Consider the following 13,277-nt stretch of genomic DNA (forward strand, 5'->3'; position numbering starts at 1 on the left):
TTAGAAAAATCCCGAATTCACCAACTAACTCTACACCTTAAAGAACTAGAGAAAAAGCAACAAACGATGCCTAAGCCATGCATTAGAAGAGAAATAATTAAACTTAGAGCAGAAATCAATGAATTAGAAACCAGAAACACAATAGATCAGATCAACGAAACTAGAAGTTGGTTCTTCGAAAGAATTAATAAGATTGATAAACCACTGGCCAGACTTATCCAAAAGAAGAGAGAAAGGACCCAAATTAATAAAATTATGAATGAAAGGGGAGAGATCACGACCAACACCAAGAAAATAGAAACAATTATTAGAAATTATTATCAACAACTATACGCCAATAAACTGAGCAATCTGGATGAAATGGAGGCCTTCCTGGAAACTTATAAGCTGCCAAGACTGAAACAGGAAGAAATTGACAACCTGAATAGGCCAATAACCAGTAACGAGACTGAAGCAGTGATCCAAAACATCCCAAAAAACAAGAGTCCAGGGCCCGATGGATTCCCTGGGGAATTCTACCAAACATTCAAAGAAGAAATAATACCTATTTACTGAAGCTGTTTCAAAAACTAGAAACAGAAGGAAAACTTCCAAACTCATTCTATGAGGCCAGCATTACCTTAATCCCCAAACCAGTCAAAGACCCCATCAAAAAGGAGAATTTCAGACCGATATCCCTGATGAATATGGATTCCAAAATCCTCAGCAAAATCCTAGCTAATAGGATCCAACAATACATTAAAAGGATCATCCACCATGACCAAGTGGGATTTATCCCCGGGATGCAAGCGTGGTTCAACATTCGCAAATCAATCAATGTGATAGAACACATTAATAAGAGGAGGGAGAAGAACCATATGGTCCTCTCAATTGATGCAGAAAGAGCATTTGACAAAATACAACATCCTTTCCTGATTAAAACTCTCCAGAGTATAGGGATAGAGGGAACATTCCTCAAGTTCATAAAATCCATCTATGAAAAACCCACAGTGAATATCATCCTCAATGGGGAAAAGCTGAGAGCCTTTCCCTTAAGATCAGGAACACGTCAAGGGTGCCCACTTTCACCACTGTTGTTCAACATAGTACTAGAAGTCCTAGCATCAGCAATCAGACAACAAAAAGAAATAAAAGGTATTCAAATTGGCAAAGAAGAAGTCAAACTCTCTCTCTTCATAGATGACATGATACTTTATATGGAAAACCCAAAAGACTCCACCCCCAAATTACTAGAACTCATCCAGCAATTCAGTAATGTGGCAGGATACAAAATCAATGCACAGATATCAGTTGCTTTCTTATACACTAACAACGCAACTGTTGAAAGAGAAATTAGAGAAATGATTCCATTTACAATAGCACCAAAAACCGTAAGATACCTCAGAATAAACCTAACCAAAGAGGTAAAGGATCTATACTCTAGGAACTACAGAACACTCATGAAAGAAATTGAAGAAGACACAAAAAGATGGGAAAATATTCCATGCTCACATATCAGAAGAATAAACATTGTTAAAATGTCTATGCTACCCAGAGCAATCTATACCTTCAATGCCATCTGGATCAAAATTTCAATGACATTTTTCAAAGTGCTGGAACAAACAATCCTAAAATTTGTATGGAATCAGAAAAGGCCCCCGAATCGCCAAGGAGATGTTGAGAAAGAAAAACAAAGCTGGGGGCATCACGTTGCCCGATTTCAAGCTATATTACAAAGCTGTGATCACCAAGACAGCATGGTACTGGCACAAAAACAGACATATAGAACAATGGAACAGAACAGAGAACCCAGATATGGACCCTCAGCTCTATGGTCAAATAATCTTTGACAAAGCAGGAAAAAACATGCAATGGAAAAAAGACAGTCTCTTCAATAAATGGTGCTGGGAAAATTGGACAGCCACATGCAGAAGAATGAAACTCGACCATTCTCTAACACCATTCACAAAGATAAACTCAAAGTGGATGAAAGACCTCAATGTGAGACAGGAATCCATCAAAATCCTAGAGTAGAACATAGGCAGTAACCTCTTTGACATGGCCCACAGAAACTTCTTTCAAGATACATCTCCAAAAACTAGTGAAACGAAAGCAAAAATGAACTTTTGGGACTTCACCAAGATAAAAAGCTTCTGCACAGCAAAGGAAACAGTCAACAAAACAAAGAGGCAACCCACAGAATGGGAGAAGATATTTGCAAATGACACTACAGATAAAGGGCTGGTATCCAAGACCTATAAAGAACTTCTCAAACTCAACACCCAAAAATCAAATAATCAGGTCAAAAAGTGGGCAGAAGATATGAAAAGACACTTCTCTGAAGAAGACATACAAATGGCTAATAGACACATGAAAAAATGTTCATCATCATTAGCCATCAGGGAAATTCAAATCAAAACCACATTGAGATACCACCTTACAGCAGTTAGAATGGCAAAAATGGACAGGGAAAGAAACAACAAATGTTGGAGAGGTTGTGGAGAAAGGGGAACCCTCTTACACTGTTGGTGGGAATGCAAGTTGGTACAGCCACTTTGGAAAACAGTGTGGAGGTTCCTCAAAAATTTAAAAATAGAGCTACCCTATGACCCAGCAATTGCACTCCTGGGTATTTACCCCAAAGACACAGATGTAGTGAAAAGAAGGGCCATATGCACCCCAATGTTCATAGCAGCAATGTCCACAATAGCCAAACTGTGGAAAGAGCCGAGATGCCCTTCAACAGATGAATGGATAAAGAAGATGTGGTCCATATATACAATGGAATATTACTCAGCCATCAGAAAGGATGAATACCCAACTTTTACGTCAACATGGATGGGACTGGAGGAGATTATGCTAAGTGAAATAAGTCAAGCAGAGAATGTCAATTATCATACGGTTTCACTTATTTGTGGAACATAAGGAATAACATGGAGGACTTTAAGAGAAGGAAGGGAAAATGGGCGGGGGGAATCGGAGGGAGAGATGAACCATGAGAGACTATGGACTCTGAGAAACAAACAGGGATTTAGAGGGGAGGGGGGAGGGGGATTGGTTAGCCCGGTGATGGGTATTAAGGAGGGCACGTACTGCATGGAGCACTGGGTGTTATATGAAAACAATGGATCGTGGATCACTACATCAAAAACTAATGATGTATTGTATGGTGACTAACATAACATAATAAAATTTAAAAAAACACACAAAAAAACCCCAAAAAAACCAGTTTGACAATTTCTTATGAAGTTACATATACATTTAACATATAACCCAGCAATCACATTCCTGAGAGAATTGAAGATATATGTCAATACAAATAATTGTACATGAATATTCATAATAGCTAAAAACAAAACAACCTAAAAGTCCATTGATATGATGAATACATGCGAAGTGAATGAATAAACAAATTGTTGTACATTCCTGAAATGGAATACTACTCTGTAAGAATAGAAAGCACACTAGTGATATACATAATAACTTTGGTGAAATTCAAAAGCATTATACTAAATGAAAGAAGCCAGACCAAGAGAATATTTGATATATGAGCATATGCATCATTTAAAAATATGATTTTTTGAAGAAAATATAAATTTCCAAAACTGACTCAATAGGAGATAGAAAAGCATAAGAGAGAAGCTAGGCTGCTTCCTAAAATTTGTTCTCTAGGTGATTTTTCTCTGTTTTCAAGGTACAGATAATCTCTATGTTTTTATAAAGATGGAAAGCTTACTAACTTATTGCATAAAACATTGTTATATTAATTGATACTGTAACCTGACTGTAACAATCAGACAAGACTCATAAGAAAGGAATTAAGACTCATGATTCTTAGGTTGGTTGGTCAAAATAATCACCCAAAATTGTTAATAAAAATGTATATTTCTCAGGCGCCTGGGTGGCTCAGTTGGTTAAGCAACTGCCTTCGTCTCAGGTCATGATCTCAGGGTCCTGGGATCGAGCCCCGCATCGGGCTCCCTGCTCAGCGGGAAGCCTGCTTCTCCCTCCCCCACTCCCCCTGCTAATGTTCCCTCTCTCGCTGTGTGTGTCTCTGTCAAATAAATAAATAAAATCTTTAAAAAAATAAATGTATGTTTCTCATGTGAATTGACTTTTTGATAAGGCAACCAGCAAAATTCAGACTGTGGGAAACCTTGGACAAACAATCTGGTTTCCTTCAAAAACAAAGAAATTGCAAGGGCAAAAAATAGATGGAAAGGAATCTGCAATTAAATGAGATTTAAGATATATAACAACCATTTTTATAAATCTAATTTGGATCCTCATTTGAATAAGCAAACTTTTAAAAATGGATACAGTACTCAATGCCACTGAACAGTCGAAAATGGTTAACATGGTAAATTTTATGGATATTTTATGTATTTTAGAATAGGATTATTTGAAAAATATCTGAATATATTAAGGAATTACTGTTTTTGGTGTGATTGTGCCATGTGAGTTACATTTTTTAAAGTATCCTCATCTTTTGGAGATATGTAATGAAATATTTGCAGATGAAATTATATGCTGTCTTATATTTGCTTCAGAATAGCCCTTGAGGTGAGAAGATAATGGGGGTGTAGATGCAAGAAGATTGGCCATGTGTACATCTCGGGTATCTTTACCTTGTATATGTTAGTAACTGTCCATAATATAAAGTTTAAAAATGCTCATTCCTGAGACCAGCACCAAGAGGTAATATTCAGTAAATTTGGGTTGGATCTCAGGAATATGCCCATCTGTGGAACCTGCTATACTTAAGTGATTAGAATGTCCACATGCCTTAACTTGAAAAACATTGCTTTAGACCAGTCTCGCTTTTGACACATAGATGCCAAAACCTTAAATACCACATTGGCAAATAACACAGTGTATTAAAATAATCACATATAATGAATAATTAGTTATTCAAGGAATGCAAGGATTGTTCAAGGATAGCAGTCCTACTAATGTAATCGTTTGTGTCAGCAGAATTTATTGAGATGATTAATGGGCTCTTTTTGTTAGGTTCTCTTCATCACGTCAGAATCCTTTCCCTCAAGGCTTGGGGACTAGGGAGATAGAGTGAGTGATAGCATAGGAGATTTCAGGGCTGAGTCACAGAAATGCACATAACACTTTCACTCTTGTTCTATTGGCCACAATCCAAGCTCCTGGGCCTAATCCAGTTGCAAGGGAAGCTGGCTAATGTAGTCTTCCCGTGAACCCTGGAAGAGGAAAATACACCAGTGACCGCCCAACCAATCTCTGCCACAGAGATTAAAGAGAGATACTCTATGGGGAAGTTCTCTCACTCCCATATTCCATATCAAAACTCCAACTCTAATTGCCACCAACTTACGGCATTACTTTCATATCTCTGTTGTCACTTTGAATCTAAGGAAAAAGGAACCTGTAGCCTTTCAAAAGTTGTTATTAACAAGGGAAAATTCTGTAGTCATCCTGATAGTGGTGATTTAAAGCAAATTCCTCATTTACAGCCAAAAAAACCAACAAAAAATTTTAATACTTTTTTCTTTAAGTTTTTATTTTTTATCCATTTATTTGATAGAGAGAGAGAGAGAGAAAGCAGGGGAAGGAGGAGAGAGAGAAGCAGCCTCCCCACTGAGTAGGGAGCCCAATATGGGCTCGATCCCAGGACCCTGAGATCATGACCTGAGCCAAAGGCAGACGCTTAACCAACTGAGCCATCCAGGGCACACTTAAGACTTTTTTAAAAGCGGTTTTACATTCACAGCAAAACTGAGTGGAAGGTACAGAGATTTCCAATATACCTCCTGCCCCAGCACATGCATAGTCTCCCCCATTATCAACATCTCCCACCAGAGTGATAGATGTACTATAACTGATGATCCCACATCGATACATCATAATCATCCAAAGTCCAGAGTGTACATTACAATTCATCCTTAGTGTTGTATTTTCTATGAGCTTGGACAAATGCATGACATGTAACCATCATTATAGTATCATACAAAGTATTTTCACTGCCCTAAAAATTCTCTATGGTCTGCCTATTTGCCAGCCTCTACCCCTCCCCCCATCCCTGGCAACCATAATCTTGTCTCCATAGTCTTGCCTTTTCCAGATTGTCATATAGTTGGGGTCATACAGCATGTAGCCTTCTCAGATTGGCTTCTTTCACTTAGTAATATGCATTTAAGGTTCCCCTGTGTCTTTTCATGGCTTGATAGCTCATTTCTTTTTAGCACTGACCAGTACTAATTATCTGGATATACCACAGTTTATCCATTCACTTACTGAAGGACATCTTGATTGCTTCCCAGTTTTGGCAGTGATAAATATTAGAGCTGTTTTAAACACCTGTGTGCAAGTTTCTGTGTAGACATAGTTTTCACTCCTTTGCGTAAATACCAAGGAGCATGACAGCTGGATCATATGGTAAGAGTATGTTTAATTATACAAGAAAACTCCAAACTGTCTTCCAAAAGGTGTACATTTTGTATTCCCACTGCAATGAATGAGAGTTCCTATTACTCCACATCCTCTCAATCATTTGGTGTCAGTGTTCTGGATTTTGGCCCTTTTAATAGATATGTAGTTGTCTCTTGTTTCAGTTCGCATTTCCCTGATGACATGGATGTAGAGCATTTCTTCATACACTTATTTGTCATCAGTATATTCTTTGGTGAGTTGTCTGTTAAGGTCTTTGTCCCATTTCAAAGCAGGTTGTTTGTTTTCTTATTGTTGAGGTTTTAGAGTTATTTGTATATTTTGGGTAATAGTTCTTCACACAATATGTCTTCTGCAAATATTTTCTTCCAGTCTTTGCAAAGGAGATAGGTCCCTACAGACAACCGTTGCTTCAGTGGCTTTCTGATCCCCAGTGTAGGCTGATGGTAGGACACATTGAAACAGTAGGTCCAGATTCCCCAGTTCCTGGACTGCAGCAGAGAAAGCTCCTCCCTTGGCAGACCGGTTTTCAATGTTGTTTTGGGAGTCATTCCTGGTAGCTCAGCCTATAGTCTTCATTTTTACATCACGTGTGTTAAGCACTTAATCCCCCAGATTAAGCCTGTTTAAGATAGCTGGAGGGCTTTCTGTTTTTCTGACTGAATCCCAATTGATATGATTGCTAGGGGAAAAATGCTGGCCGTTGAACATGATGTCCCCTTCTGATGGCAAAACTAGGTGTGACTCTCCCTGCCCAACCCACTGAAATAACAAAGAAAACTGAGAAGGTGCGAGTAGAGGAGGAAGAGAAGTGTTGACCATCACACTATTAAGTAATCACTCTTCTCTACCACTTCTCTTCCTGCAATAAATTTATAACAAGTAATTACACATATTTGCAAAGGCTTTGGACTGAAGGTCAGCTTAGCATGATAGTTAAGAGCATGTAAACAGGGTAATAATAGTACTAACTTGATAAAGTTAAATTAGTTAATATAGTGCACTTAAAACAGTGCTTGGTACCATGGTAAGCACTCAATAAATATTAGCTATTATTATGTATATTCCTTAGTAAGTGTTTAACCTGTGTATGAGAATTTGTTGGCTCAATGTCTAAATAAACTCTCTATAGCTATGATTAAGACCTAGTCTTAAATAAAAATAAATTTAAAAGTCAATAGCTGGGGCGCCTGGGTGGCTCAGTTGGTTAAGCATCTGCCTTTGGCTCAGGTCATGATCCCAGAGTCCTGGGATGGAGCCCTGCATAAGGCTCCCTGCTAAGCAGGGAGTCTGCTTCTTCCTCTGCCCCTCACCCTGCTTGTGCTCTCTCTCCCTCTCATTCTCTCTCTCAAATAAATAAAATATTACAACAACAAAAAGTCATAGCTAACTCCTTATTCTTTGCAATACCTGTAACACAAATGCCCGTATGAAAAGAGAAATTGGGGGGCGCCTGTGTGGCTCAGTCGGTTAAGTGTCTGTCTTCAGCTCATGTCATGATCCCAGGTCTTGGGATGGAGCCCTGCGTCAGGCTCCCTGCTCAGCGGGGAGTCTGCTTCTCCCTCTCCCTCTGTCTCCTCCCTCCCCCGCTTGTGCTCTCTCTCTGTCTCTCAAATAAATAAATAGAATCTTAAAAAAAAAAAAAGAAAAGAAATTGGCATTATAAGACCATTAATAGTTATTCTATCATTCTTTAAAGTCTCTGATATGTTCTAGCATTACATTCATTGCCCTAAATTGTTACTATATATAGGGATGACCTGAAGACTATGACAATTTTCTTTTTTTATTTCATTTTTTTAATTAGAGAAAAGCGGTTACAGGAATGGAAAGCTCTTAGGAAAAAACAAAAATTTGGGGAATTAAGAGAAATTTCTGGAAATCAGTACGTGAATGAAGTCACAAATGCAGAAAAAGATGTATCAGTTATAATTCATTTATACAGATCAAGGTAATTACCATCACATTTTTGCAAAATGTTAATATACTAATGTTTTAAGATATTTATGTCTGGTTTTGAGGTTTTATAAAGCATATAACAAAGATTATTCAAGAAAAGAAAGCATATATATATATATATACACACACACACATACATATATACATATATAATGTTAAAAAATAGAATCCAACCAAGTAAATTTGAAGACCTAATTGGTCTTATTAGGTGATTAATGAATCAGGCAGCATCCTCTCCAGGTAGAGGGGAGTTCCAAGGAGTTGTACAAAATGGAAGGTTTTTATAGCAAGGAGGGTGGGACAGGAAGTTATTAGTAAAAGAAAAGAAAGGATTATTCAGGCAAGGTCACCTTCTCTTAGTGGGGGGAATGGGAGGGGAGTTCTTATTAGATGGATCACCTCATCTTCCTTTGGGGAATGGAGAGCTCATGTGACAGATTACCTCATTTGGTACTGACCAGAAAATTCCAGATTGATTGGCTTAAAATATGACTCCTGGAGAGGTTGAAACTGTAATTAAGTCTTTGCTGTCCTGGGAGCAAGTAACTCCACCTTGGGCCTTGTGGCTTTCTTTTTAACATATACATACATGTAGAGAGTAATGGGCTTCAGGGATTAAGTTAGGTTTTTTATTATGTTTTCATGTCTAATTTAAAGAACTTGTCACACCTTTTAGAAAAATAGCATTCTTTCAGGGTGCCTGCCTGACTCAGTCAAAAGAGCATTCAACTCTTGATCTCAGGGTTGTGAGTTTGAGCCCCATGCTGGGTGTAGAGATTACTTAAGTAAATAATCTTAAAAAAAAAAAAACCACTCTTTGGCCATTAATTTTTTTTAACTTATTATGGAAATTTCAAATGTTCAAAAAAGTAGAAAGAATGATAACATGAACACCCTAAATACTAGCTGGGTAGATTCAATAATGAACATTTTGCCACTTTTGTATATTTTTATTTGTATGTAGCTATGTGCATGTGTATATATTTGCTGAATCATTTCAAAGTAAATTATACACAGCATAAACCTTTATTCCTGAGTACTTCAGCATGCATCTTCAAAATATAAGGGCATTTTTCTATATAACCATAATACTGTTTTCTCACCTAACAAAATTAGTAATAATTCCAAAATTAATAATAATTGACAAAGGATCCAGTCAAGGGTCATGCAGTGCATTTGGATAGATCATGTCTTTTAAGTCTCTTTTAACAGAACAATTCCCTTGTACTCCCCTGTGCTCCTAAAACAATTTATAGTGCCTACTTTACTAAGCATAACCCAAATGTCCCCAGACCTTACCAGCCTGGTATTCGATAATTGGGTAGAGCGGACTTTTCCCCAACTCTGTGCCACAGACACACTGCAAGCTCTGCCTGGGCTCCACGCCAGTCCAGGAACAGAGGCCATGCCAGTTTCCTCCTTGTGTTCATCTCGTTCTCTGAATAAAAAATTTCTTCTCTCTTCAGGTCCTTGCAGAAACTCTGCACAGAGCAATTTATGCAAATTAGAGCCCTGCTGTTTACCAGCTCACCAGTTCCTCACACAAATTTTGAGAGGACACCACGTCCCATTAAAGAAGACATTACTGTTATTGTAACTAAAATGCTTGGAAATTAATTTTTGAGTAGTTTAAAGCCTTAAAAAGAATCATTTCCCATTTTTCCTATTCCACTTATCTGGTTAAACCACTTGGTAAATGCTGCAGATTTTGGTTCCTCACAAGTAAGTATGAGAGACACGGACATTTACAATAATGGGATTTGTGTGTGAGAAATGTATACTGAAGCGATTCACTGAATATCTTTTCTGGGACCCAGTGTGATTAGCAGAATTGATGTTGGTTCTGAATGCCCACATCACAGCACAAAATTAGTTACTTTAATGGTTATTTCTAGAGAAAGGATTAGGTTGGACAAATAATTTTCAAAAGTTCATGAAAGAGATCGAATGTGTTATAGTTTCAGCGAGGCTGTTTCAAACTCTCATTTCCTCTGATGGACTCAAAGAATAAGAATCTTCTAAATAATATTTTAAGTATTTGTGACCCCAGAAGATTTTTTGAGGAGCAATCAAAGATAGTTACCTAAAATATTTGTTTTCTTGACATTAAGAAAATGCATTTATGTGTTGGTATAAAACACACATTTTAAGAAAATTAATCTATAATTAAATTTATAAAACAGAAAATAATTACTTGTGTGACAAATAGTCCTTAGAAAAGTCTAGTTTTTAATAATGGATTGACTCATAACTTTTCATATTGTAGAGTATAACTGTTAAATATATTTGTGTTTCTAGCTGCCTCCTATAAATTTTATAGGAACAAAAGAGGTTTTTTTTTAAGATTTTATTTATTTGAAAGAGAGAAAGAGGGTGTGAGAGAGTATAAGCAGGGGGGAGATGCAGAGGGAGAGGGAGAAGCAGGCTCCCCACTGAGCAGGGAGCCTGAGGCAGGGCTCCAACCCAGGACCCTGGGATCATGACCTGAGCTCAAGGCAGATGCTTAACTGACTGAGCCAACCAGGTGCCCCAAGAATTTGTTTTTTAACTAGGTTCATATGTTCTGTAATTTTAATGTCTTTTTGCCATTAAAATTATAGAACTTGGCCAACTCTTCATCCAAGTGAAGGCTCAGCTCGCCTAGTGTCCCCCTAGGGGGATCGAATCACCCTGGGCCAGTGAGCTTAGTGGCTAAGCTTCAGGGCAGCCTTGATTCTGATTTTATTCAGTCTTACACCTGTGCCCAAATTCCAATTTTGGGTTTTTACATCATTCCTATGCCAAATGTATATTTTGAGTCTTGAATACCATAACTAGGCCCTTATCTCATGTTCTGATGCAGAGGTCTCCCTTATATTTTATAGTTCTTCTGGGGTTAAATTCTGGCCCCTGAACCCCAACACCAAATTTGTTCCCTTACCACTTGCTGTCAGATTGTCTTCAGGCAACCACTTTGTCTCTGCACATAATCACATAATCTGTTAAACCATACTCTCTTAATTCTACACTTTTCACTATCACCATCAATGTCCACCTACATTCTGCCATTCACCCCAACTACCCCATAAGTGTCTGTCGTACCACTGACTCAGCTCTCATTCTGACAGTATGATAAAATTCCTTTAAGTTAGATATTAGTGGATTCATTTCACTATTTGAGGAAAATGGAAACTTACAAAGTCAATTTATGTTAATTGCTTTGTGTGGAAAATTGATATTTAAGTTAGGCAGTACATACTTTTCTAATATTAAAGTAGGTCACCCACTAAAATAAAGCAGTATCTAGATTTGTAGTAGGTTGTAATTATGAAAATAAATGATGTTACATATTCTAAAATATAAGTTAAATGTATAATGCGTTTAATTTCTTGCTCTATGGATTGATATATAACATTGTCTAGTATTAAGAGGATTTCTGAGGATTTTATAGATGCTGGAGAAGCAAAGGCATATAAAACATCTGTCTATGCCATCAATAAGGTAGAGAGAGAGACAACTAGACATAATAATAAAGTCTTTTAGGTGCTACAGTTGAATTCTATACACAGTACTGTAGAAGCAATGAAGAGGGAGTAGTAAGTTTTATGCTTGGAGGAAGGAAGTATGGAACTTTCTACAGAGTATGTAATTCTTGGTCTTGGCCTCAAAAAATAAGATTCCCCAAAGAGGAAGTAGACAGGATGAATGGAGTGTGTTAGATGGAGTGTCCAGCTGAAGAAAGATACAGAAATAAGACGGCATCTTGCTTTGGAGGGCTTTAAGTAATATGGTAGCAGGCAGAGAAGAATGCTAGAGAGACTACAGAGAACCTTGAAAGCTATACTGAAGAGCCCAGACTTTATCCTGAAGGCAGCGAGGAGCCATTGAGGGATTTTAAGCTTGAAGGAAGGGCAGTTGTTACATGGTGAGATTTTCATTTTGAGCTCCCTTTGTCAACAGGATCAAGGATGAATTTGGGAAACCAAGTCTGGAAACAGACCCTTAGGATAATCTGATGAAGCTCAGATAAGAAAGGAAAGAAGTAAGGTAATGGAGAAAAAGAGGAGAGGTTAGGTATGAGATAAGGAAGTAGAAGCAACATGATGTGATTACCGAGTAGATGTTGTAGAGAATAGGGAGATTTTTGGCCTCAGTGCCAAACTAAGAAAATACAGAATTGTATAATATATACAGATATACATTTTTTTTCCTTTGAGGGAGGAGAGGAGATGAAATTCATCAGTGTTGATGTCAGAATGGATAAGATTGCACAGTGAATGTGTCTAGTATGAGAAGAAGGACACAATCACAAAGAACATATACATTTGAGTCATAGAAGAAGGAAGTCAAAGAAATAAAAAGGAAATTAATAGAAAGTGCTATCGCAGCAGCTCTTCCTGCCCACGGGTCCTGTCCCTGTGCTTTAATAAAACCACCTTTTTTTTTGCACTGGAGGAAAAAAAAAGTGTAATCAAAAAAGCCAAAAAAAGGGAAAACCTTTCAATAAAGGAAGTGAACGGAACATAGAGGTTATTATTTTCCTTTTTATTTGGGCTATGAACAGGAGAGTAGTTATTTGAAGGAGACACAGAGTTGTAAGGAACTTTTAAAAAATTAACTTAAATATATTTATAGAAAGTGGAGAAGATTGAAAAAAACAGGAAAAGAGAGAGCAAAATAACAAACAGAGAAAGGTCCCATGTGAAATGAGTATGGGATGAAGTAAAGGATTGGCTCTGAAACAGTTTGATAAGGCTGTGAGTGAATGATAGAGAAAAGGAACTAATTGAAGAGTGGATATATTGGGAGTCAAATTGATAGAGAGCAGGAAGAATTGTAGGTTCTGGAGACTTCCAATCAATTTTTTTTAAGTTTATTTATTGTTAGTAATCTCTATACCCAACATGGGGCTCAAACTTATGACCCCAAGATCAAGAGTCACA

At 37.5% G+C, this 13,277-nt stretch overlaps 1 protein-coding gene across 1 annotated transcript in view; it reads left to right on the forward strand.

Moving 5' to 3' along the window:
- PDCL2 (phosducin like 2) overlaps positions 1-13,277 on the forward strand; it is a 30,069-nt gene that overhangs the window by 12,445 nt on the left and 4,347 nt on the right. The window contains exon 4 of the mRNA XM_035005584.1: positions 8,204-8,347. Within this exon, the coding sequence (XP_034861475.1) occupies positions 8,204-8,347 (144 nt within the window). The remainder of the gene's footprint in view (positions 1-8,203; positions 8,348-13,277) is intronic.

This window comes from Mirounga leonina, unplaced genomic scaffold (assembly GCF_011800145.1).
Source record: "Mirounga leonina isolate KUSES-001 unplaced genomic scaffold, KU_Mleo_1.0 Mir_129, whole genome shotgun sequence".
NCBI classification, from domain to species: Eukaryota; Metazoa; Chordata; class Mammalia; order Carnivora; family Phocidae; genus Mirounga; species Mirounga leonina.